The sequence below is a fragment of the Myotis yumanensis genome, unplaced genomic scaffold (assembly GCF_028538775.1).
Source record: "Myotis yumanensis isolate MYYU_CA2020_CCGP unplaced genomic scaffold, mMyoYum1.0.hap1 SCAF_6, whole genome shotgun sequence".
Classification (NCBI taxonomy): domain Eukaryota; kingdom Metazoa; phylum Chordata; class Mammalia; order Chiroptera; family Vespertilionidae; genus Myotis; species Myotis yumanensis.
The window spans coordinates 28,726,423-28,754,282 of NW_027223757.1; the positions used below are offsets into that span (position 1 = coordinate 28,726,423).

Below are 27,860 nucleotides of genomic sequence, written 5' to 3' on the forward strand. Positions count from 1 at the left end.
TTTGTTCTGGCTTGTTGCAAAAATAGAACTCTGAACCTTTCTCTTCTGCTGATTATAGTTTTACAGCATTGCCCATGGAGTAAACATACATTAAAAGCAATAAATAAATAAATATTTAAATTCTGGTATGATTGCAGACTCTCACTAATGCTGTAACAGGAAAAAAAAACGAGACAGTGTCTCTGCTTACTGAAGACCTAATTAATGTTTATGAAGTGCTTTGAGATTGCCAAGCACTGTGGAAGGTTAGGATATTATTATTATTACCACAGATCTTTCAACAGACATGACCTAGATATTCTTACAATCACAGCAGGAGTTGTTCATTCCCCATATAATTTATAAGGAGAGAAAAAAAAAGCACCCCACCTCTCTTCATGCTTGATTTGTCAGTTGTTCTTGTTATACGTAACTGATTCTCAAGAGAACGTTAATTTAGGCAACTATTTATTCTGTTCAGTATTATTTTGACATTTGATAATTACTAAAGTTTTTGTACATCTGTCTTTCCCAGAAGAAAAGGCATTAAATGCTGCTTGTATGATGATTGGTTTTGCAGGAACTTGGCTTTGACATTATTCTTTTGGTAAATTTCCAGTTCAGGGATACGCAGATTATACATTTCAGTACCATAGAGCCTGTACCACTCTGATATTTTACAAAAGAAGCTGTTGGTTGAGAGAAGACCATTGTAAACATTCCGAATGAAAAACTGACCTTTCTCAGTTTTCCCAATGTATTCTAAAGTAGCTAGAAGATATCTGGAAATTTTTAAAAATAAAAGTTCAGACTGGAACAGAGGTCAGAAATTTCTTGGGAACCTCTTTCTAAGACTCCCAGTGGACCTCCCAAAGAAAACAAATAAGACCCCAAGACCCAGGATAAAGGAGAGTTAATGTCCACAGTGAGGTAGACACTGTCAGCAATGATGCATACTGTTCTTGGGTGTAAGGTTTTGTGTTTTTTCATATTTAATTTTACCGATCATAGCTTCTTCCATTGCAAAATTTTACTTGTGATCATTCGTTCTACCAAGTCCAATTCTACTGTCAGATTTTGCTGTTCTAAATTTTGACATGAAGTTTTGATTATTCTATTAAAGTCAGTAATCGGCTTTAAGGTATTTAATTTTAACTGTTGCCATTTTTACTGTTTATTTATTTCTAACAAAAATATTGTACATTGGAGAAAATGTATTTTTTAAACTTATGTTTGAGAAAACTTTGAACAGTTTATGAGGTAGAGAGACCAAGAGAGTTTTCCCGATTCACACGTAAAATGCTTAGAAGTTGCATCTTCATCCTAACAAGTCAAAAGCTAAAGAGACTGAAAAATCAACATCTCTTCTTGCATCCTTAAGAGAGGGAGGACACAGGGAATACTCAAAGATTGGAAAGACAGATAGGCATATGTAAAGAATAATAATGTACTGGAGCAGATATTCATGAGTGAGAGTTAAAAAATTCCAGGGGAATCTAGTCTTAGGGATCCCCAGATATTGTGAGATTTACCTCCAGGAGCTCGACTGGGTCCCCATAGTAAATATCTGAGAAAAATCTCCTGCTTCCAGCACTGGCAGGGGAAAACCAATCATTTTTAAATACACTGGAGCATCCTGTTTTTAACAAGGTCTGCCCTCAGGTGAAGCTAACCACAGCCTAAGTTGCTGTGCTAGAGGATGTATCAATAGAGTCCTTGGAAAACTAAAACGTAAAGAGAACAAACACTGAAAAAAAATAGACCAGAATATGCAAGGACTGTGGGCCAACTACAAAAAAAGTGTAATACATGCATGATGAGATTACCAGGAGGAGAAGAAAAAGGAAGGAACCAAAAAAATAAGACTGAGAATTTCCCCCAGATTGTCAGACAGCAAACCACAGAGTCACCAAGTCAGATAAATACCAAAAAATCTACACCTAGACATATTGTTTTTAAATACAGGAAATAAGAGATAAAGAAAAACACCTGAAAGATGCAAGAGAAATCCAGAGAATTGGTGAGAGAAATAAGACCTAGAGAGAGGCTAAGATGGGGAAAGGGAAGAGAGGAGAAAAGAAAATGTGGTAATGCCATGGGTGAAAAGAGAGATGGCTGCAGAAAGGAGGGATATCAAGTAAGGAGATGGGAAGAAGATTGGGGGAAGGAAAGTTTAAAATGTCCTAGGTTAAAGAAGGCACAATGGCTAAGTCATACAGACTCTTTGAAGTTTGGGGATTAACTTATTTTTCCCTGCAGTGCTTGGTATAGTGCTCAGCATGTTATAGGTACTCAGTAACTATTTTATAAATCAACTAGAGGCACGGTGCATGGATTCGTGCACCGGTGGGGACCCTCAGCATGGACTGCAGGGATCAGGCCGAAACCTACAGTCCATCATCCCCCAAGGAATGTAGTAGTGCATGAAGTGGCAGGCGGCCTAGGAGGAGCCCAAGCCGGGCCGGGTGCCACTACGCTCCCACTTATCCCGGCCCTGCTGCACCTGCCACCGCCACTCGGTAGGCTCACTGATGCTCCGCTGAGGTCTCCATGTCCCCATCCCAGGGTGATACTGGTGTGCCTATGAACGAGAAGCAGCCACAGGCTCTCACCCAGTCAGTCCCAATGCCTCACGATCCTGGTCCGGGTTGAGGAGGGATATGCGGGGGGAGTGTCTGTGGGAGAGGCTTGCGCCACTGCAACTGCGCTCGCCAGCTGTGAGCTGGTGTTTGGCACCTGTTGGTCAGCTGAGTGGCACTCCTGCTATGGGAGCGCACTGACCACGAGGGGGAAGCTCCTGCATTGAGCATCTTCCCCCTGGTGGTGAGTGTGCATCATAGCGACCAGTCGAATGGTTGAAAGGTCTCGGGTTTTTATATATAGAGATAGATAGATGTTAGTTGATTGAGCTGGCCTCCTTACTGTTTCTTAGACACATCAAGTACCCTCCTGCTTTGGAATGCTGTCCCCTAGAAATCTGCTTGGCTTACTCCTTCACCTCCTTGAAGTCTTTGCTCAAAATCACCTTCTCAGTCCATTAAGCACTACAACAACCCCCAACACCCCCCAGAGTTCCTTATCCTGCTCTTTATCCCTCTCATGGCACCTATCATCCTTGACATATTACATGATTTTACTTATATGTTGTATTTGTGCCTTATTGTCCATCTTCCTCTGCTAGAATATAATTTCCATAAGGGCAGAGATCTTTGGTTTAATTACTGAATTATCCGAAGCACTTAGAACAGTGTCTCCACATAATGGGCAATCAATGAATATTTGTTAAAATATTGCATGTCCATGCTTTCTCTTGTTCTCTTCTCCTCCACTTTTTATCTTTTCTTTTCCTAATAATTGACAGAAAATATAACCCAAACCATTCACTTCTTTCCTTACTTGTATTTTACTTCACTCTTCAATCTCAGCTGCACTGCAGCTAAATCCTGCATACATGGCTTGCTTCCCCCCTCTCAGAAGGTCTTATTGGTTGGTACATGTCATGTTATTATTACTGCTTGAGAAGGGCTGAATAGATGAATAAAGAACACAACATGGGTGCCTGAAAACGAGCTACAGGCCAGTTATATAATAGCCTGGATCAAATTTATTTGAAAAGCTCTTCCATATATTGATTATTTCATCTGGGTATTAGTTATTTTTCCTCTAGGGTAAGAGTCAGTGGCTTTTTAAAGCAATTTCCTGCCATCACAAATTCCTTTGTAGAACTACTTTTTTATGCAAGGGTAAAATTTAAGGCTAATAATATTTGGTTTATACTCTGCCCTTTTTCTTGCTACATTTAATAGATGAACAGGCCCAGCAGTAGTGTGAGTTCATCAAAAGGTCTGTAAGTCATATTCAGATGTTTTGGGGTCAGCAAAACCCAAAGTGTGGTTTACTCAAGTCTTTTACCCCTAATCCTTAAATCCATCGATATTTCAAAGTAAACTTAATTCATATGTTTCTCATTCATTTGCCCTTAGTCAGGGGAGGGGGTGGAGCAGGGAGGAAGGTATTGTCTTAGGAACTGGCTTCCTTCTTCACTACCACAGACAGATCATTCATTAGCTACAGACCCAACTCCTTGGCAGAAGTCTATTCCTTTATCCTTTCCAGTTCCCTTTTAATTGAAGCTTCAGCCTCAGCAAGCATCGGTGACAGCTGCCAAGGAAAGTGAAGTGGAAAGAAGCTGCATTTTCTATCATGGGAGCACAGAATTCCAGAATCTTAAACTTGGGAAGTGATTCTAAAGATCATCTTATCCATATGCCATGTGACACTTTAATCACCTGAACAGCATCCTGGCAAATTCCCTTTCACTTCCTGCTTGAGCATCTCCAGTGATGGAGCTTCCGCAGTGGGCCACAACCATGAGTCTTCAGCTATAAGAAAGACTGTTGCAAGGAACTGAGTCTTCTGTTCAAGTTTCAATCTGCCCAGTCCCTTCATCTATTCTGCAGGATTCAAACTCCAGTCCTCTTTGTTCTCATGTTCTCCTTCAAGAGAACTCTCCCTCATGACTTCACTCTCTGCCATACCTGGGTCATTCTTGAGTCTGTACTTCCTGGTTCACCTTCCCAGGGAGCATCACACTCTGCATTTGACACAACCTTGAAATGAACATATTGAAATTAACTCATTACATTAACTCCTCCTCTAAATCTCATTACTGCTCTCATGTTGCCATCTTAATAATGGCAGGACGCATCTACAAGCTCCTCTTCCTACCACATCCCCCACGGTTAACGATTCCTATCAGAGGTAGCTCCAATGTCTGCCTAAGCCGCCTCACCTCCACCATCCCTTCTTTTGTTTCTAGGTGTCACTATCTCTCAACTGAGCGGGGGCAACAGGCTTACCTCCCATCTCTCTGCCTCCTCACTGTCTGTCTCCTCACCACATCTTTCTCCACATTGCTGCCTCAGTTACCTTTCTAGAAAATCTGATGTTCTGATGATTTCTTGCTACATTCCTTTCTTAGACATCAGCCATCCTCAGTCTTCTAGGCATCTGAGTGCCTTCTCAGTGCACCCAGAACACCTTGTTCATACACCTATGATTTCTCTTATCACATTGTTTGGTTACTGTTTATTTACACGTTTATTCTTCCAATGGCCTATGAGGCCATAAAGGGCCATAACTGTTTGTGGGTTTTCTTCATCTTTTTCTCCAGAACCTAGCATAATGTCTGGCATTTAGTGCATAGTCAGCAAATATTTATTGAAGAAATAATATACAGGCCATTCACCATCATGCTCATCTGACCAGGCTTGTCTAGATTCATTTACAATTTCATAGGATTTGACAGGTGCACAGCAAAGTGATTTAGCCATTGTCCTTGCTTATTAATATTGTCCAAGCTTTAACACTTTTGGTAGTTCTACGATACTCTACATGAAAACTTCCACATGATTCTTACCTGATCATTGCATGGTTAAGTTAATCTTAAAGTTGTTATTATTTTCATTTTTATACACAAAATGTAAGACCCTTATATGTATATCTAGAAAATTCCATCTTGTTAAACTCAATGTGAACAGAGGATCAGCTCTGGGGAAGGCACAGTACTAAGAACTTGAGGAAAACTGAATGGATTTATTGGGATTTAATAAAATCATGTTTTATTTGTTTTGAATTGAGGTGCCAAAGTTTGTGCCATTGAGTTGAAGATACTTTGAAGGTTACACTCTGTGTTAAGTCAGTAACAAAACAATTGATTTTTCAGGGCAGTACATTTTAACCATGTTGTAGCCATGCTTGGAGAGAAGTGTTGAGTCTGAAGGTCAAAACAAGTATTTAGATAAAGATGATATATTTGGTGGCAGAAGGGCCAGGTGGGCGACAGTAATGAAAATAAAAACAATTTACATTTTTCAGGATGGAGAAATAGGACAATAATTAAGTATCCATAGTTGAGAGACAGTTCTGTGATAAGGGATCTTATACGGAAAAAGGGTAGGGGCTGGGAGTTGGCAACAAGTGAATGGTGCCCTAGGGACAAAACTTACCTATGAAGGAGAGGTGTTGCTTTCCCCAAGTTGGCTGGGATATATATATTTCCTGAGGGGGCATTGTGTTGGTCATGCTTAGCTAAAGTGGGAAAAGAAACTTCTGAGTCCAAAATTTTTGCTCCAAATCCTTACACTGGCTCCGGATCATGGAGATAACAAGAGTGGGTTGATGGTTCCTGCATCCTCCTCTTACCTGCATGCTTCTTTTAAGTTATGTAGAAAAATGGTTAGCTAAAGAGAAGCAAGGAAAGCAATCCACTAGAAAATGTCCAACCCAATTTATTTTCTATTTGATTCTGAATCTAAGCTAATGAATTTGTCTCCAAACTGCCTGGCCCCTTAAGGATACTGGCTTACTTCCCTGAGCCCATTTATACCTCTTCTAAAGGTGAGGCTGCTCCAGGATGTCTCCAGGATCCCCGTCTGCTAACCTGTGGCTAAAACAGAACTCCAGCCAGACCTGTCAAGGCCCCTTCAAGCTGCCCTCCAGGACATTCCAGGACCGAGTGTCCACACAGTCCTCCTTTCCCTGTCAAAATGCTACTTATTCTCTGAGTCCACTCATGCATCAGTCCTCTCCTTACATTATAGAACTGTCTCTTGTTATTGAGCCTCTTTACCCAATATGAACCTCTGCTATAGTATCCCTTGCACTGTACTTGGAGTTTGTTGACACATTTCTCTGGAATAGATGTTCTTTGGGGGCAAGAGTTTGGTCTTCTCATCATATTCCCATCAACTGACTCAGTGCGCCTGGCACATAGCAGGTCTCAGAAAACGTTTTTTGAAAGAGTGAATGAATGAATAAATGATGAAGTGAATGAATTTCTATCACATTTCCTTAATCTCTCAGGCTGGAACACTTAGCTCTGACACTTTCTGAAAAAGAAATAAGATTATATTTTCTCTAAGTGAACTTAGGCTGGTACCTATAGTCACTGTTTAATTTTCTAAATTTCATGCCCTAGTCCTTCAGTGGCCTATTCTAGAACCTTATAGCATTCTTGTGAAGTTCATTGGCTTATAATTTTCAGGATCAGTCTTCCCTTTTGAATAGCAGAGCTACATCTGTTGGCCTCCAAATGTCCAGCATAGTAATTTGTCTAAGTTCACATGGCTTGTCAGTGGACAAGTTGGGAACAGAATGCCAATGACCTGTCTCCATGGAACTTGGTTAACATCTAGTTAAAGAGAAGTCTTTAAACATGAATTGTCATTATATTTCACCAAACATATTTCCTTAGGACACTAATCAATATTCCTGGCATTGTAGATTATTTTCCTTTTCATCTAAGCAAGAATGATTATTTCCTATTGTTTTACCATACCCAGAGAATGAGCTTGCACTTAATCCAATGAAGATGTACTTTAAAGATGCAAGGATTAGCCAATTGGTGGAAATGTTCCCCCTTAATAAAACCCCTTTCATTCTTATCAAATGCATTAATTTTTGTGAACTGATAATATATCTAATAATCCTATACATCCATGTGCTGCTGCTTACATTGCTGCTATCTGTATGAGTAGGATAAGAAGATTGACGTTAGTAAACATTCTTTCTATACCCACCCTGCTGCCATCACCACACACACAACAGATTGTCTTTTTTGCTCCATTCTCTTTCTCACACCAGATTAACCCAAAAAGACCCACTCTGTTTCTGGATGTTGTGCTTCTAATAGATGCAGACATGTGAGTCACCGAGAAAGAGGGACTGAGCCTAGTGATTTCTCAAGTGTTCTCTGGTTTCAGTTTGTTGTAGGAATTCATGAGGTTGGCCATGGAGGTACACAGCACAATGCCTGCCACATAGTAAGCCTAATAAATATAAGTCCTCAAAAATAGGATAGAATAGCATAGGACAAGATTAAATAAGATGAGATGGAAGGTTCTCTATAGCTAATTATTTTCACTTATTATCATATAACAAATAACAGGTCAGTGTCAAACCCTGTCTAAAACTTGAAGGAAAAATGCACTGGTGGAAATCCTATATTTTTAGCAACACTGAATTTGTATATACCTTTAAAGTGAAAAATTAATGAACTTTCTTAAAGGTTTATATAAAATGTAAGATAGTGATCCTTGGACATAAAATTCAAATCTTCTTACTTATTTTTAAGCATTTCCCCCCAGTTGCACCTACCAAAAGAATGTTGCTTAAAATCTGAATTTGACTGCTAATATTCACACATATGGCAAATATGAACTAATCAAACCACAGATATTTTGCCGCATTCCATGGTGTCTCATTTATTTGTTTAATTTGCAGCTATAGCAACTAGATTCCACCACTTTAGGCTTTTACACAGAGACCTACAGTCTGATCAGCTTGGTTGAAGTTTGGCACTCAGCATTACACTCAATTGAAGACATATGCACAAACTCACCACATTTTTAAAGCTGGTTTTCACACAGGGCAGATATGTAATATTTGCGTAAAATATGAAAAGCAACCTTCTGCATGGATAGTAGGCAATTAAAAGATGTTGTGACCTTCTCTTCTGTAACATTTCACATCTTAAAGTTTTCTTGGCATGCTTCTCCAAAGCCCATCTGACTTTGAAGCAGCCTGCCTCTCCACAGAAAGCTCGCTCCAGCAATGACTAATGGATTGACCTGGTGCCATGCTAGTGCTGCTCCACGCATGCTGCTCCGCACAAGACGAGCACTTGGAAATGACCTTGAAACAGAGTGTTGCCAAGTTAATGAAATATGGCCCTTCAAGAAGTGACATTTCACAAGCAACTTACAGAAGGGTATGCGCAGCATTGTCAAAGCTCAGCCTCTCAGTGCGGTGTTTGGTTTACCAAGATGTTTAACATACACAAGGAATGATGCTCCCTCTTAATTTTAGTTGCACTTTGTAACAGGTCGGAAAAATTAGGTAATGGAGAAAATTGGCATTCCACTGTTGTTTCTTTTAGGTGTTTTCTTTTCAAATTTTTGCTGAAAGATGCCCAAAGGGTAAAGGTGTATGTAGTTAGTGGAAAAAGAGAAGATGGTACAGAGAAGTACCTCCCTGCACCTGTAAACTGCCCCGTTGATATGATTCCATCCCACCAGACTTAGGCTCCAAGAGAGGAGCATGGCACACCCATATGGTAACCTGTCGTAGTTGAAAAAATGCTCACTGATGTTGACAGCAGTTGTTGCTATATGGTTTTCCATCTGGAAAACCAGATGCTGGACGTGTTTGTGTTGGTGCACAATGTCTCCTTTCAATTGTGCTTCTCATGCGGGTGACGTTGGCTGACATTTTAGGATCTGGATAATAGAGCTGTGCTTTAACCTTACTGGTAGTCAGTGATCAGTCTCCTGGATGGACATGACTTTGGAACGTACCCCTCTGCTTCCCTCCCTGTGACCTTGCTGCCATACCCTTGAGGAGGCTAAGACAGGCTAAGGTCAGAGCAGTCAAGGTGAGGTGTTGGAAGAATACTGGGGAGCAAGTCATTCTCTCTGAATTCATTCTTAATTATCTTAAGCTCACTCTCAGGTTTTTATACAAAGTTAGACTCAATACTTCTTTTTAAAAAAGAGGAAGACACTCAGCCCTTCTTAAGCATTCCAAGCAGACTGTAGAAGACCTCTGGCCATTCTTATTTTTTAAATGCTGATAATCCTCACTAAGCAATCTTGGGAAATACACATCTATAAGATCAGGGCAACATACTGTCAACAGCAACTTCCCAGAACATTCCTTCTTACTTCATCTGGATTTTTCAATAAGTAATTTGATATTTCTGTAAGTTTATACTGGAATCACTAAAATGAAGGCATTTTTTCCTTATAAGCGCAAGCCTTCCAGACTCATCATTTTGTAGAGTTACATAAGTAAGCCTTGCAACTAAGCTAAAAATCTAAATTACAGAATGTAATTGTTACAAAACTGTTCATATTTTATACAGTAACATATTAAAACCAATGACACATTTGCAAAACAGTTTTTTTGTAGAATAATTTATATTGAAGTCAAGCTTGGTGATGCTAAATATCATATGCTAAATTATTTGCTTGTGAATTCTTTCCCCTGGTCGCCTGTTTTTGGTATTGCTCGAATGGTTCTGACATAGGAGACTCAGAAAGTTTCCATTATATTACCTTATTTTCTTGATCTATCTATATTTAGGGTGATTTGCTTTAAATTATAGCACACACCTTATTTTTTCACTTTTAAATGTTTTTAAGTGGAGAACATGTTTTCCCAAATAGCCCTCATTTTTAATTTAGAGCTCTCATATTAATATGCCTAATTTTTAATGTATTTTCTAAAACACTTCTCAACTTCTTAAATAAAGGATGACACTGAAGAAGGGGTGAGAAAAAGAGAGAGAAATGTAGCAGGGAATATCAACCATCAGGTACACGATGACTTCAGTACTTAATATCGTAGATCATGGGAATCAAGGTCCAGTATGAAAAGAGAAGTCCCAGGCCAACGAGATTTAACCCCTGAGAATCCTTTGTCCTTGCCCTTCTGCTAATTTTAGCACTGAGCACTTCCTTTCTCCTCCTGGTGATAGTTTTTATTTCTCTTTTCAGTAAACATTTCAGATATGAAGTAGAGAGCTTATCATTATTCAGTATAGTCAGACAATATGTTTGCCTTTAAGCTATATTCACAGTTTCACCATTCCTAAATTTTAGAATCATATGAGTTTCTTTATGTGTATGTGAATAGAATGGAAAATGTTGTCTTATGAAAAGCTTTATTCTGAATCCTCCCAGAGCTTCCCCCAATTGAACAGAGGTCTTCTTTGCTTTCATTGCAAAATATCTGACATTTTCTTTGTACCTTCATATATATTTATTCTAGAATACACAATTGAAAGAAATATGATCTTGTATTAGTCAGGATTCTCCAGAGAATTAGAATCAATAGGACATGTGTCTATAATAAGGAATTGGCTCATGTGATCTTGGGAGACACCTGGAGAGCCCATCAGAAACCAGGTTCTCAGGTTTTCATCCAAGTTGAAAACCTGAAAACCAGAAGAGGCAATGTACTAGGTTCTAGTCTAACTCTTAAGACCAACATCAGGAGGACAGTGATGTCCCAGCTTTAAAAAGTCAGGTAGAGAAAAAAGTCAGCAAATACTCCCTGAGTCAGCCTTTCTTTCTATTTAGGCCTTTGATGGATTGCATGAGGCCCACCCCCATTGGGAAGAGCAATCTGTTTCATTTAGCCTACTGATCCAGATGTTAATCTCATCCAGAATCACCCTCATAGTCATACCCAGAATAATGTTTAAGCAAATGCCTGGGCACCCCATGGACCAGTGAAGTTGATGTGTAAAATTAACCATCACAGATCCCCATTGAAACTCCTCTTTTCCTTCAAGAACAACTCCACTTGTAGAAGTCTGCAGAATGCCTTCCTCTTCCATGCCATGAAAGTTGTACTTACGTTGGTCAACCCTGCTGGGCCCAGGTCTTAAAGGTTCTGATTGGTTCAGTCTGGGATGGGACTCATGCGCCATGAGTACTTTTAATGCTTCCTTACATGGTCTGAGGCATAGCTAAGTTTGAGAACCCTCAAATTTGTCTCTAGGCTTCTTTGAAGTCAGTGGAAGAACACAAGAGGAAAGTCACCTTGGTTGATGGCTGGAGCTGAGCTGAATGGAGGATATGGCACACAGACAAACCTGGCTAAATGTGCATAACCAGGTTAACTTAACCATAATGAGCTGATTACAAGGTGGCATCTCTGCCTTGGTTTCTGCTGGGATAAAATACTGGCACCATGCCAGGATTCTAGGATAAACGAATCAATATTAACATTTCTTAGGAGATTTAAAGCATAATGCATGTGTCAATTATTATTAATCCTTGAAAATATTTATGGAGTTAAATTGTCTGTAACTAATTAGAGATGGCAATTAACAGGAGATACGAGTTTCCTCTGAGTTATATGGAACAAAATATAAAACTTTTATATAACTCTATTTCCTACAGAAAGGATTTTTTGCTTGTTGGTGGGATTTTTTAAGTTTTATTTTATTTTCTTGGATCTCATTACTTTTCCATAAATCCTATAAACAGAATTACAGTGAGGTGAGTCATAATATTAACACTTTTTTGAAGGTTTTTTTTCCCACCAATGCAGCTTGGAATGTAGGGGATTTTTTTAAAACTGCATTTGAAAAACATGGAAGGGAAAAGAAAGGAAGGAAATGAAGGAGAAAAAATGAGGAAGGAAAAGGGGGGAGGAAGAAAAGAGGGAGCAAAGGCACAAAATATTTCACTTTAGATTACATTTTTTAACTTAATGACATTATAAAGATAAGCCGTTCATGGTATCTTATGGATATGTTATAGACAACCTTGAAATACAAATGGGCTTGGATTTCAGAAGTTTATGAGCCAGTCATTGGAAACTGAGAACGTATTTCCCCACAGAAATTTTGTTTTGTAAGTGGTAATTAATTTTTGAGGCGAGCTTATAAACTCTGCTCATTCTGTTTTGAAATCGAAAGATTGTGCATTTACAGTGATAAATAGTAGACTATAATATTAAAAACTTGTTGAGCTAAAGAACATAAAAGAAATAAAATCCATTTTGGAGTAGCTTAAAACTTTTCACTTAAATGCTGGTGCTGGAGGGAAAGCAAAGTTAATTTGAGGAGCCTGAAGATGTTCAATCATCCAATGTTGATATTTGAGAGTGCCAGTCAATGGAGCAAAAGCCATTCTTTCTTGAGGGTCTCTGCAGCCACGTGTGTGTTTTAGGCTGACCACCAAAAAGCAACACACTTAGACCATATTAATAAATCCTCAATCAAAACCTTTCCTTTCTACAACAGAAATCGATGAATCACATACTGTGTGTGACATGCTCCTTACCACTTATGCCAGAAGGAAAGCAGGAAAGACCCCTCTCCTTGTGGAGCTTATAATCCAGCGGATGAGACAGCCAAATAATTGTACTGATAGATGACCTATGATTCATCCATTTTTATGAAAAAATATTATATGACAATTGAAATTGATACCTATTTACAGGAAATAATGATGCCTCTCATAGGCTGTACCTGGGGATAGAGAGGAACTAAATCTTTGTTAAATACCTGCCATGGGCCAGCCACTTACTTTTTGACTCTCTCATTTAACCCTGAGTAACCCTGGGCATCGAGATCTTTATCACCATTTCTCAGAAGAGGAGCTGAGACTCAGAGACCTTCACAGATGGGAAGACACTCTGCAGCAGAGCCAGATGCGAACCAAGCCTGTCCGACTCCAGGCACTCTCTGCCCACCCAAGCTGCCTGTTCTGCAAAACCACTCTGGACAGAGCTCTTATTATTTTACTCAGTATCCTATATGATAAAGAGCTAATATGCTAATTAGACCGAACAGCTGAACGACCTTCTGGACATCCTTCCGGATGACCTTCCAGACGAAGCCGGGACTGTGAGGGCTAGCCGGAGCTGTGAGGGGCTGCGAGGGCCAGCCAAGGTTGCAAGAGGCTGCGAGGGCCAGCCAAGGTTGCAAGGGGCTGCAAGGGCCAGCCAGGGCTGCGAGGGCCAGCTGGGGCTGTGAATGCCGAGCCCCTTGCACAGATTTCGTGAATTGGGCTTTTAGTTTTTGTATAAGTGTCAATGCACTAATCTGTACCTGCAAGGGGCTGTGAAGAGCTGCAAGAGCCAGCCGGAGCTGCGAGGGGCTGCAAGGGCCAGCCGGGGCTGCGAGGGCCAGCTGGAGCTGTGAAGGCCGAGCCTCTTGCACAAATTTCGTGAATCGGGCCTCTAGTTTTTGTATAAGTGTCAATGCACTAATCTGTACCTCCAACTTAGTAATGGAAAAGAGACTTCCTCTCCTGATGCTGGTCTTCCTTTCACCAATGCAAGCTGTTTCAGCCTCTATTCTGATGCCATTGATTTCTCTCACACCATAGCCAGCTCACCTGAGACTCCTAGTGCAGTGTCCTCTCCTTTTTTCTCACCATATATTTTTGTCTGTTTTTTTATTTTGTGTTGATATTTACTACCCTGAGCATTTCATTGCAAGTTTCTTTGCCCTTTTGAGAAATTGAATACACGTTACATAAATACAAAAGAAATAGCCGAGACTTCTGGAATTCTTTGATGGTCTCTTTCTGTGCCCTCCAGTTGACCTAGAACAGGGCCTTACACTAGAGAGTGAGCAATAAGGTTGGTAACTGAGTGACTTCAGCAATTCTGAAGGGCAGTTCTGGTTCCTTTAAAGAGGACCAAGACGTTGTTGGCTCCAGCTTTATATTTTAACGTCATCATAAGACTTACTACTTTCCTTTTCCTTAACGGAGATTCATCTCTTGCATTTCCTTCTATCATTCATAAATGGAATGTAAAGGACCATGAGCACAGCTAGCAAATATCACTCTTCTCCCTCTCGCTGTGGTCAGCACTGTATAGATATTGTCCACTCAGTCCTCACAACCCTATTATTATTCCCATTTCACAAAAGGGGCAACTGAGGGTAAAAGAACCTAAGTGGTTAACGGGGAAAGTGAGGAGATAACCTTTTTTCTGGTAATTCAGCAATAGATGGAAGAAACTATTAACGAAAGAAAAAAGATTAAGAGAAACAAATAGCTTCCGTTATGATCAGTAAAATGCAGAAGAGGGTTGGGAAGAATTGCAAGTGAATTATAAGGAAATTATTTTTCCTCCCCTTCCCCTGCTCCATTGAACAGAAGGTAGAAGTCACATGCAAATGAATATTTTTTTATATATGAGACATTCTCTCATCAGGATATCATAGCTTTGGGGGAGAGAGGGCTATACTTAGAAATTTCTTTAATCCACATATTTTTTGGATAATTTCAAGTTATACAGTTTAATGTATGGACAGAAAACTAAAGGTCTTCTTTATCCTTCTGGGCTCACCCTTGTTTTCCTGTGGGCTCCCAACCCACACTAACCCGGGATCTCTGGAAAATGTGTGCTTGATCTCCCTACCCCCTCTGCCTCTTGGCATGTGGCCCCCAGCATGCTTCCCATCATTACTGCCACCAGAGATGGCATCCAAAGTTCTTAGGGCAGCCCTAACCGTTTGGCTCAGTGGATAGAGCGTCGGCCCGTGGACTCAAGGGTCCCGGGTTCGATTCCGTTCAAGGGCATGTACCTTGGCTGCGGGCACATCCCCAGTAGGGGGCGTGCAGGAGGCAGCTGATCGATGCTTCTCGCTCATTGATGTTTCTAACTCTCTATCCCTCTCCCTTCCTCTCTGTAAAAAATCAATAAAATATATTTTAAAAACAAACAAACAAAACAAAGTTCTTAGGGCACATCTGCAGCTCTCCAGAACAGAAAAAGAAGAAATGAAGTTCTCTCTGCTATTCACACTGGAAAGAGGGAGACCTCCATTGTGAGTGATCCCCAGGAAGTGAGCCTCATCCAGGGAATGGGAAGGAGGCATAGTGAGAGATTAACCCATTCATGGATATTTGCCCAACAAATAACTGCTTAATACTCTTATGTCTAAGACTTTTCTGGGTACTGAAATTGTTCCTCTAAAAAACAAACAAACAGTTAGTCAAGGGAGAAAAGTTAAAGTTCCAAAAAGTGGGGGAGAGCACCGGTAACTAGTTTTCAGGAGCTGAAATTGGGAGTCTAGAGCAGTTGCAATGATTTGGGGAGAATTTCCATGCATGATGCATTTAGAGAATGCAAACTAATTGGATATATCTGGAAATGGAGTCAAGGTGGGGCATAGCTGACGCTGTAGTTAGAGAAACAAGAAGGGGCTCAGATCTGGGACAGCCTCACTACCAACAGCTAGTGTAGGTTTTATCTTTAAGGAAACAAAAGGATGGCAAAGTTTTGCATGAGGAAGATGATTCGATTTACACGTTAGAGAGACGGGTGGAGGGTTGGGAGGGCTGAAAAAGGTGACTCAGGTGGAGGAACAGCATATGCAGTCAGGAATACCACCATATGTTGGACAAACCGCCTGAAGTGTGGTCCCACAGCAAAAGATGTGCAAGGAGGCAAGGACACTGGGAGGTCGCCCATGGCCGGCCCCAAAATGCCCAGTGTGCTGGCCAAAGACACTGAACTTGATTCCAATACCTTGAGGGGAAGTTTTTGAAGGATTTTAAACAGAAGAAAAGTGGGGTCAGATGAGCATTTTAGAAGGCTTCCTCCTTCAGGGTGGAAGGAGAAGAATTGACAGGGGCAGCCTGGATTTGGGATGGAAAACAAGAAGTCTGAGAATGGAGCTTTGGTCAACACCCACACTGCAAGGGGGAAAAACTGAGAAGACACCATCACAGGGGCTGAAGAATAGCTCAGAGAGAAAGGAAGCCGAGAGAGGAGGGCACTTCGGGAAGAAGGCAGGTCAGTAACACCCTGGGCCACAGACGTCAGCAGCTGACACAGGGCTGAGGAGTGGCAAAATGACTACAAGGGAACAAACCAACAGAGAAAAGAGGAGTCTACCTAAAAAACAAAACACAGTTTTAAAAAAGATCCCATTAATATGGCAATTTTTAAGAGGAGGGAAGATGAATGGTTTCATCTTCGAAGCCAGAAACAAGGGCAGATTGAGAAACAGCATTAGAGGTAGATGGTTTTCCCTTACCGGCCTCAGCTCCGTTTTCTCCAGTGAATGACTTGCTATTTCTAACATACGTCCTTAGCAAGGTCAGAAGTTCCCCCAGCCACACGATAATGGCCTTTGGTGTTCTTTCTACCACTTAATTTTTTTTCCATATTGACCTGAGTGTCAATCTATACATACTAAGGATAAATCACAGGAGGATATGCAGAAATATAGTAAAAAGAAGTTACTTGTTTTGCACATCCCTTGAGAAACTTTAAAATAATTCCTCCCATTTCTGACTTCTCATTTGTCTGAAGCAATAAACACAAAAAGTAACAAAAACACAATTTGATTAATTGGAAAACTGCATGATTTCAATTATGTCTTTTTCAAAAATGTTCTGAAATTTGATTTGATATGTAAGAGCTTTCAGAAATTTCTGTGGACGTCGTTAGAGAAAGCCATTTGTTTTTGTGAGGATTCAGAAGTAGAAGTATATTTCAGAAAATAGATAAAATTAGACTTGACTTGGAAAAATAGTCTCTGGTCAAATGTTATTTAAAAACATTGGTCTATGGGCTTCATGCATTGGCTGTTTCTCAGGATAAATATGCAGGTAGGAGCCAGGAAGGGCATTTTCAGAGGTTGCTGCGAAGTTGGTATTATAATGAGCTCAGCCTACCCATGACATCTTTGGAGGTATGAGAGTACAGATGAGATACAGATGCTTCCCAGTTCTTTCTCATAATTTCTCTAATCTTTCTGGCAATTAAAAAAAAGGTGGCGAGAGAAGGAAAGACTCTTCAGGAGTATAAAGTGTTATTGAATTTGCAGCAGTCGTCATGGTTACCTGCATAGTTTCATTGCTTTATTAATGTGTAATTCTCTTTATTTCTGGAAATATCATTATAGTGAAACATAATAGTCTACAGCTTCTGAGTGAGTTTCACCATGTATCTGAGACTCTGGCGATGGCCATGACGAATGTGTGTGGTTTCTGGGCCACCTGTGCACTGTTGATCTAGTAACTAGGACATCACTGTTTAGGGAAAGATGACTTGAAGTTAATGGCTCCTGAGAATTTCTTAAAAGTTCAAATACTTTGTTAAACAAAGTGCTTATTTTTTCCTAGAGGAAAATGGCCCGAATTTGAGTCTTTTTCTAACTAAAATAATTTACATTTTCTGCCACTAACATTTTAAAGTAATTACTATTACTTACTGAAGTCACTTGGAGGGATTTGGGATTGTTTTTCTGATCAATTCTCTTAAAAATTATCTTTCGCCCTGGCCGGTTTGGCTCAGTGGGTAGAGCGTCGGCCTGCGGACTCAAGGGTCCGAGGTTCGATTCCGGTCAAGGGCATGTACCTGGGTTGCGGGCACATACCCAGTGGGGGGTGTGCAGGAGGCAGCTGATCGATGTTTCTCTCTCATTGATGTTTCTAACGCTCTATCCCTCTCCCTTCCTATCTGTAAAAAATCAATAAAATATATTTTTTTTAAAATTATCTTTCCTAAACTTTTGGTATCATTGAAAGATTTATTTCATTTTATTTTTTCCGTCACCTTTTATCCCTTCTCTGCCCTCTTCCAGCTCCACCCTCCACCCCCGCAATCACCACCTTGTTGGTGTCCCTGTCCAAGATTTTTGTGAGACACTGTTAATAGAAGTTTTTGAGCAAGTGTTTCTAAGTATATTCTTCCACTGCCCAAGTTGAAGCTAAATAAAATAGTTCAGTAAATCATCTCTCAAGCCAACTGCTTACAGCAGATACTGCTAGCTGGTCCCCACATTCATTTCCCTTCTCCCTGGACACTCACCAGACTGCTCTTCCCAGCATCCCTTGCAATTTGTTCTGACCGTAGGATTCATGTGACATTGGAATGTGAGTGGAAGTTATGAAATCACTTCCAGGTCTGGCTCATAAATACCTCCCACTTAATCCTCCCACCTTTTGGTTCCAGCCTGGCCGGCCATTCTGGACTCTTGAGTAACTGGGCGGATCAGAGCCTCACTGCTGACCAGGACCATCTATTGTTGTGGAAAAGAGACAGACCCTCTGAGATGTCAGGATCGTGTGCTGTGTTGCCCCGTGTTGCCCTAACTAATGCACTGCTTGGCCATATTTCTTGAAAGTGGGCATATAATTCTTGGGGAAAGTCCATGCTTTCCATCCACAAGTTTTTCCTATAGCTTCTTTCATAGCCTTTAGAAAGAAACTGGCATTGTAAACCTCAGGGCCCCTAATCAGTGTTCAGTGGCGACTTTGCTGTTTTGACAGGTGCTAGAGGCCTGAATAGCAACAGAGATTGTAGATGATTGGAAAATGTCATAGACCCTTGTGACTTATGTGCACATGGAACCAAAGGAGATGGAATTAACCTTTTCTGAATACTTCTATGTACCAAGGACTGTGTTTAGTCCTCTAATATACACTAATATTGTCTATAATTAACCTTCTAGGAAACTCTGTTATTCCCATTTTACAGATTTTTAAAGTGTCATATAGGTTTAATAACATCTTCATAGCTAGGGAGTAGCGGGGAAGGATTCAAATAAAAGTTTTCCTGGAACCAAATCCAGCCAAGCTTTCCACTTCACTGCTTTTTGTGGCACACACTCAGTTAACTAACATCAGTTGATCATTATGCTCTAAGACAGAATGATAGCCAGTAATAATTGGAAACATATGCAAAGAATATTTGATTATCTGTGATGTTGGGAACAGAAACTCCCATTAGATTTTTAGAAAATTATAATACTGACATGGTTGAGTTTTACCTTCTGTCTTAATTAAGATATCATAACAGTTGCTGTAACAGATAGAAAACTAATAGTACTTTAAAGCCGGTGGTCTGGGGGTTGGCAGGCCAGCTCTCCCTGAGGCCAATGAAGGCCCCAGGCTCTTTCATCTGGCTGCTTCTGGATCCTCTAGGATTGTTCTTCATCTGCATGGTGGCAGTTGGCTTACCACACCACATCTGCATTTAATCCTTAAGAAGAAGGTACAAGAGAGGAGAGGGCAGATGTCTTCCCAGTTAAGGGCATGACCAAGAAAGTGCACCCATCACCTTTGCTCAAAAAGTTACATGGTCTTATTGCTGTCTAACTGCAAGAGAGTCAGGATATGTCATCTTTAAATGCTTGGCCTTGTGCCGGTCCTTATATTCTTACAGAAGAAGGGGACAAGAGATATTCTGGGACAAAGCAGCCTTTGCCACACCTTCTTTATCTTCCCATTTTTTATAAACATGATAATAAGAAAGAACCAAAGCAGCAGTAGCAGAGAAGGGAAGGAAATGAATCAAGGAAACTAAGTAATTCAGAAATTGAGTATCTCCTTTCTCCTTAACTTCTTCCAGAACACATGCTAAAAGAATCAAGAATTTGTGCCTTGCACAAATGACTTCAAAATAGGCTGTAACTATTAAATCAGGCATTCTCTGGATAAGATGATTGCAACAAATTGAGGCCATACGAACAAAGATTGGGTATTAAATAATATTAAGTAATTAGAATTAATTTCATTACGTGTGACATGTGGTTAAATTATAAAACAAAACCTCATATGGTAGAGATATTTACTGAGGTCTATATAAGTGAAACGATATGATGTCAGCAGTTTGCCTTAAAATACTACAGGGGAAAAAAGGGAGAGGGGTTGATGAATAGTTAAAATAAGACTGGGAAAATGTTCTGAGTTGTTGAAACTGGATGATAGGTTCATGGGGGTTCATTATGCTATTCTTTCTACTTTTAGGTATATTTGAAATATTTCATACCATAATAAAAAAGTGGAATAAATACTTGTTCCAGGAAAGAAAAGCAAATTTTGGCAGTGCCCTGAGGTTCAGATGAGCTCATTTCTGTACTCCAGTTAAGTGCATTCTTAAGTTTCCAGTGTATTATTATTTATTCTACATGCATACAACTGGAAAATGCTCATTTCATCTAAAGAATTCATTACAATTTGCTTTTGAGCCAATCAAATAAAACTTTGGTGAGTGCCTGCTGCATCTAGTTATGCAAAGGAGGCAAAAATGAGTAAGATGAGCCCCTAACCACTAAGTTTAAAGTCTAATTGGCAAGATAAGACAGTCTCTCAAATAAATCTGATTGACAAGAAGTGCACAAAAAGGCTTAAATGTTAGGAAATCATATCAAATTGGAAGGATCAGGAAAGTTTCCTGGGTCAGATATTATAAGCTTTAAAGAAAGGGTAGGCTTTTGATAGATGGAAGTGGTGGGGAAAGTGGTCTGGGCAGGGGACCACCAAGAGAAAGCCTCCAAGCCAGAGAATATGAGATGGTTTCCTGCTGACAGGAAAGAAAGAAATGGTTTTGAGTATATCTGAATGTTCCATTAAAGGAAATGAGGTAGTAAAGTGGACCCAATGGAGAAAATTCATATTTTTGGGGGGGGGGGGCATATCTTTTTGAGACAATGGGAGACTCTAGATGAGATGTGCATCCCCAGATGTGGTGGAGCACAGAAAGAGGTTGGTCAATTGCATATATTGACAGTTAAATCTGTAGTTAGATGAGTTTACTACTGAAGAGAATAAAGATTTTTTTAAGGCCAGTTTTATTAAAGTCGAGGATGGGAATTATGACATCATTATTGTGAAAAAGACAGAATGGTTTTAGTTGACACTAAAAAAATATGAGCCCCTGGTATGGCAAGATTTGTATTTCTCGGTATTCCTCTCTCTCACAGAGACCGCTTATCTCTATTTTTTCCCTCCTATTTCCTTCAGGCTAAGCTTTTCAAAAGAGTTGTCTGCCTAACTTTCATTGACTCTTTTTTTTTTAAATTCCTTATTGTTGAACATATTACAGATGTCCCCTTTGTTCCCCCATTGATCCCTTCCCCCTGGCCCCTGCCCTGCCCCAGGCCTTCAGCACCCTATTGTCTGTGTCCATGGGTTATGCAAATATGCATACAAGGTCTTTGGTTAATTACCTCCCATCCACCCACCCTCCCCCCACCTTCCTCTGACATTCCGCACTCTGTTCCATGCTTCCATGTCTCTGGATCCATTCCATTCATTAGTTTATTTTGTTACTTAGATTCCACATATGAGTGCAATCATGTGACACTTGTCTTTCTCTGACTGACTTATTTCACTTAGTGTGATACTCTCAAGGTCCCTCCATGCTGTCTCAAAGGGTGAGAGATTCTTCTTTTTTACTGCTGCATAGTTTTCCATGGTATAAATGTACCACAGCTTTTCTATCTATTCATCTCCTGATGGGCACTTGGGCTGTTTCTAGATCTTAGCTATTGGAAATTGTGCTGCTATGAACATAGGAGTGCATATGTTCTTTCTGATTGATGCTTCAGGTTTCATGGAGTCAAGAGAATCTTTTCAATAAATGGTGTCGGGAAAATTGGACAGATACATGCAAAAAAAATGAAACTAGACCACCAACTTACACCATATACAAGAATAAACTCAAAATGGATAAAAGACTTAAATGTAAGTCATAAAACCATAAAAATTCTAGAAGAAACCATAGGCAGCAAAATCTCAGACATCTTTCATAGCAATATGTTTATAGGTACATCTCCTAAGGCAAAGGAAACTAAGGAGAAAATGAACAAATGGGACTATGTCAAAATAAAAAGCTTCTGCACAGCAAAAGAAATGAAAAGAGAGTCCACAAAATGGGAGAAGATATTTGGCAATGATACACTGATAAAAGGTTAATATCCAAAGTATATAAGGAACTCATGCAACTTAACAAAAGGAAGACAAACAACCCAATTAAAAAAATGGGCAAAGGACCTAAATAGATACTTCTCCAAAGAGTACATACAGACGGCCAAGAGACATATGGAAAAATGGTCAAAGTCACCGATCATCAGAGAGATGCAAATTAAAACAACAATGAGGAGTTACCTCACACCTGTCAGAATGTCTACCACCAACAAATCAACAAATGACAAGTTCTGGTGAGGATGTGGAGAAAAGGGAACCCTATACACTGCTGGTGGGAATGCAGACTGGTACAGCCACTGTGGCAAACAGTATGGAGTTTCCTCAAAAAATTAAATATGGAACTGCCATTTGACTCAGTGATCCCACTTCTAGGAATATATCCATTCACTTTTTAACGCAATCTGAATCACAATCCTGGCTCAGCACTCCACTGAAACTGTGTTCAATTCAGCACAGGGGTCACAGTGACTCCATGTTGGCCCGTCCCATGGATACCTTTTACTCCTCCGGTCCCTTGACTCTGAGCAACAGGTGACCTAGCTAGCCTCTCCTGTTCCTTGGAATTCTCTCTTCTTGGCCTCTGGTTTTCTCCTGGCTGCTCTTTCCTATTTTCTTCACCCACTCTTTCCCATGAACCTATACATATTGTGGTACCTTGGGACCAATGCTGGACTTTCTATAACCTCTCCTGGAGGGGGTTTCCTGTTCTATGGCTTCACCTAAGAAAAGTCAACAGAGCTCTGACATTTATATCTCACTTGTGTTCTGGACCTACCTAACACCTCCACTTGGATTTCTCATAGGTATTTCATATGTAACACATCAAAAACTGAAATTCGGACTCCCACCCCCCTCCCTGTTCTCCCTCAGGAAATATCACCACCATCTATCTATCTTGCTGCTCGGGCCCATAATGTGAAACATTTCATTTGCAAAAGGTCCACAGGTCAGTTCCACCAGGAAGCCCACACAAATACCACTTAGTTATGAAATATCCTTTGATTCTCAGACTATTCCCTCAAGTAGCTGAAGTGTATAAGCTGTAAAAATAAAGCTTTCCCACATAACTTCATTGTAACATAGCAGTTTGAGTTAGGCACCAGTGCTAGCAGTAAATTTAAATTTGTGGTGGGATTGAAGCTATATATTTTAAAAGATTTTGTGGTCCACTTGTCCTGGGCAGCCAGACTCTTGGGTACAGTCAGGATCAGCCCCAGGGAGTTCATAGTAGAGGGAATCCCAGAGATCACCTAGGGATGCAGATTCTGCTCTTCTAGCTGGATTAGAAATCTGCAGATGTGCCCCTCACCTCCACCCTTTACTTTGCCCAGAGTGGTGAAAAACTGTAACCTTAATTATCCTTTTTGGCAAGGAACTGGGAACACTTTACTTTCTATTTCACTAGATCTCAAGAGGATAAAATTAGAGCAGGCTTGCATTTTATCCATGTCTGTGTTTCAGTGGAAAGGCACAATGATTTCACCTGCAGATCTAGCAGGTTAGTTGAGTTGTCCTTACCTCTTCCTATACCTCCCTTCCACAACCAATGCATAATAGCAAATGCTACTTGAGCATTTACTGTGTGCCAGACACTAATGTTCTACATGAGTGAACTCTTCTAATCCTCAAAACAACCAGTGTTTAACAGACGAGGAAACTGAGGCATAGGAAATCGGTAAATTGCTTGAAGACACCAAGAATTACATTCAGGTTGTTTGATTCCAGCTTGTACCCTCCTACCCATTCTGTTATATCAAGTTGCCTGAAAACTCACTCTGAATAACTTCATCCCCTTATTCCTATTGTGCCATTGATATAAGATGTACCATCAATTTAATATAATAACAGTTTTCAGGAATAAAATAAGTACTACCATATCAATTGTAGTTAGAGTAGGACTGTTTTTTTAAACTTCTAACCAATGTTTTCACCTTCTTAGTCATTCCTTTTTACCTCAGGCTTTTAGTTTCAAGAATAAGCTAATTGCAAAAAAAACAACAACAAAGAGGCAAATTCTTGTCTATTGAAGTCTACAATTGGGTCATGCAATTCATAAATGATAGGAGCCCCTAAAACATGTCTTCAAGGTTTGCTTTGCTTATCAAAAGCCAAAGCCTGACAATTGAGGGGAGTTGGGGAAGATGAAGGCTGAAGTCTGAGAAGTTTCTTGTTCCACAGAAGATAACACTTTAGCTGTGGGCGCAAGGAGAGTGTGCAGCTGAGATGCTGGAGGACCCTAAGAAGGTGGTCCCTGCACTGGTTCTCCAGGAGATGGGAGATCATGGAAAGCCCAGGAGTGTTTGGGGAAATCCCAGAGTACAAGGGACCCAGGATTGGATTCCAGGCATCAATCTGAAAGAGGCCACACCTAACAGGGAAATCTTGCAGCAGCATGACGTTGGAGTTGAAAAGCAGCACCGCTGGTTGAGATGTCCGGGCTATATGGGAAACATTTTAAAATTCCCTGGGTCCTATGTAAGAGGCTGCCCTGGAAGGGGATCAGAAGGGCCTCAGTGTCCTGTGAAGGGTGGCCGGGATGACATCAGCAGACTCGATTTGGATTCCGTGCTGTGGAAACAGAGACAATGTCAGTGTGCTTGACTGTCCCCAAAAAGATCAGTAGGAAGAGGAGGCTAGTGGACCTGATGGCTCTTCCCTGATATCATGACACATATGGGCCTTCTTAGAATTTAGATACTATTAGGCAAAAAGAGGGGGAAGGGCAGGACCCTCATTTCACTATGTCTAAGTTCTGAATTTGACTGTGAAATGACTGAACATGATTGACTGTCCCTGGAAGTGGCTGTAGTTTTAGTAGCTAAGTTGCTCAAGGTCACATAGCTGGAAAGGACTGCAGCCGGGATTCTAGCCCAGCAGTCTGACTGTACTGTCCATATTTTAAACCACTGTCGATGCTGTATCATTCTGTACTCTACTATCTCCATGTTTCCCAGAACTAAATGAAATGATGGCTCATGACCTAAGTTAAAGAACATTATAGAAAGATACAGGATGATTGTGAAGTTCACCCTGGGACTTTACACATCGATTTTAGGATGCATACAAATAAAATGTCTTCGACTGGACATATTATCTTACTGTCATTTCTACTGCCACCACTTAGCCCATGTCTTACCTGATGATTGCAAATGCCTCCAAATTGGAGAGATTAGGCTTTTTCTTATATAATTAGGAGCAAGAGAACTAGGACCAATCAATGGAAGGCTTAAAGAGAAAGAATTCTATGCCGAATCAGAGAGAACTCCCTCACAATCTCAGCTATCCAAAGATGGAATGAGCACCCTTGGGTGCATCAAATGCCATGTCCCTTGAGAAGTTAGAGCATTGTCAAGACACCTTCTACAAAGAAGGGACCTTATGGAGGGGAATTCAGTAGAGAACATATGGCTGGATGGTGCAACTTTTAAGGCCCCTTTCAACTTGGAAATCCTGCCATTTTAGAATAGAGACTGTAAATGCCAGATTGCTAGTGTTTAAAGCATGAAAAATGAGGGCATGGATGCAGTGGGGGTAGACTAGTTTTTTTTAAGATGGTTGCCATTGAGGGAAGCAGAGCTTTATGGTATCATAAGGTAGGATTGAGGAAAGATTTTAACATTGGTAAGAACTGAGTAGATTTGTACATAGAAGGTAAGGAACTGGTAAAAAAGGAAAAATTAGAAGTTAGAGTATTACAGCATAACATACTACCCCAAAGCTTCGTGGCTTTAAATAACAACTGCATCTCAGGATTCTCTAAGTCTGGAAGTGAGGCAGGGCTCACTGGGGTGATTTTTCCGTTCCAAGTGGTATCATCAGAGATCACCCAGTTGTATTCAGCTGGCATGGTCTTGTATCTTGGTGGGGATGCCTAGAAAGCTGTGTTCAGCTGGGACTGTTGGCCAGGTCATGCTAGTCTCTCAGGATAGTCCAACTTCTTCCACGGTGACTCCAGAGAAGTGTTCTAGAAGGTCCAGCAAAACCACAGGACTTCTTCTGACCTAGCATCAGAAGCCTTAAAGCAACATTCCCACTGAATCCTATTGGTCACATCTGGTTTAAGAAGAAAGGAACTTGGTGTCACAGTTCAATGAGAGAATTAGCAAAGAATTTATAGCCATCTTTAATTTCCCATTGAGATGTAGAGGGAACAAGATTCTGAACAATGTTGGGATTCTAAGTTGAGAGCAAAGATTATCCTCAGAAATAAAGGGCTAATGTTTACTCTTGGCCAAATAAAAAAAAAAAGATTATCCTCAGAATGGTGGAGGGACATATCTCACCTGGAGATTAAACACACACACACACACACACACACACACACAAAACAAACAAACAAACAAACAAACAAACAAAAAAAAACAGAAAAGAGGTTCAGGTAGTAAAGATAAAAATTTTGAGATGAAAACAAACAAAAAAGTGAAAGGAGTTATTTCAGAGTTCAAGTAAATCACGGCTCTCTAGTGGAAGGAGACTCTCACATAATGAAAACCATGCTACCCACCCACTCTCCATAAATTTTACAGAAAACGCTGTTTCCTCATTCTGATCATTGTCTATTTCACTGGTTTGAGCAGGCAAGCCCCACACAGCCTTGTATCTGAAGTCAGTGTCTGCAAGACTTCTGGTTCATATTCTCAATGTTCTTCATGTCACCTACCAAAGTCCAGTCTGTCCAGGGCTGTGGGGAAAGGAAATCGGTCTCTCTGGAAGGTGAGCCCGACTGAGGCTTCAGTCCACTCCACACCTAAGGGGTTGAGCAGAAAAAAACATTTTCCAGGGCTTGAGTAGCAAAATGCGAAATCCATTTTATGAAAACTATCCCGATAATCTCTCCCAAGTCTCTTCTACATAAAAACAAAATGAAACAAAAACAGGGCCACCTGAGGGTGACATTGGCAGGTGTTCAAAGCTGCAGCGGTGGTGGCTCGGCTCCTGTTGTACTCACAGGGCTGTTGGGTGGGGTGGATTGGTGCAGGTCTGCCTGTTTGGATCCTTTTGGTAAGTATCTTTAGAAATTTTCTAATTAGGAGCAGGGGAGATGGAAGTGGGCGAAGGGGGGAAAATGGGGACAGAAAGAGACTTTACTTTGGGCAATGAGCGCATGATGGACTGTGCAGATAATGTGTTATTGAGTTGTACAACCTGTATTGCTTTATTAACTAATGTCACCACAATAAATTTAATTTAAAAAGAAAAGAACAAAAAGGGGAGTTTGACAATTAATTTTATAGATATGTTTCTCTTCAGCATCGTGTCTCACTCTTTTCACATTATATATTCTGGTAATAAGTGATGGACACATAAATACGTTACCTTCACTCAATCAGCGTTTTCTGTTGTTGATACAAAGTGCACAGATTGGATTTGTTTTAGGATAGCCGAATTTAGAATGTGACCTTTTGCCAAGCCAGAATCTCACTTGCCCAGACAACACACATGTGGATTTGCAGTTGTTTCCTTTTTAAAATAGTGTATGTCTCTGGTGCCATTGATGAATGTAATACTGCATTAATGTGCTGTTACAACACCCCAGGACATGCACCAGTTCTTTCAGCCAGCAGTCAAGAATTCCCCAAACTGAAGTTTTTAATAAAATACAGATTGCAGGGAAGAAAAAGA

The 27,860-nt window shown here is 40.4% G+C and overlaps 1 protein-coding gene across 6 annotated transcripts in view; it reads left to right on the plus strand.

Annotated features, from left to right (window-relative positions):
• Positions 1 to 27,860, plus strand: part of AIG1 (androgen induced 1) — a 187,759-nt gene that overhangs the window by 71,767 nt on the left and 88,132 nt on the right. The window contains exon 4 of one of the 6 annotated variants that reach the window (XM_070417814.1): positions 18,481 to 18,669. The exons of the other annotated variants lie outside the window; for them this stretch is intronic. Within the exon in view, the coding sequence (XP_070273915.1) occupies positions 18,481 to 18,510 (30 nt within the window). The 3' untranslated portion in view covers positions 18,511 to 18,669. Of the gene's footprint in view, positions 1 to 18,480; positions 18,670 to 27,860 lie in introns of those variants that run through there. 6 annotated transcript variants of the gene reach the window in all.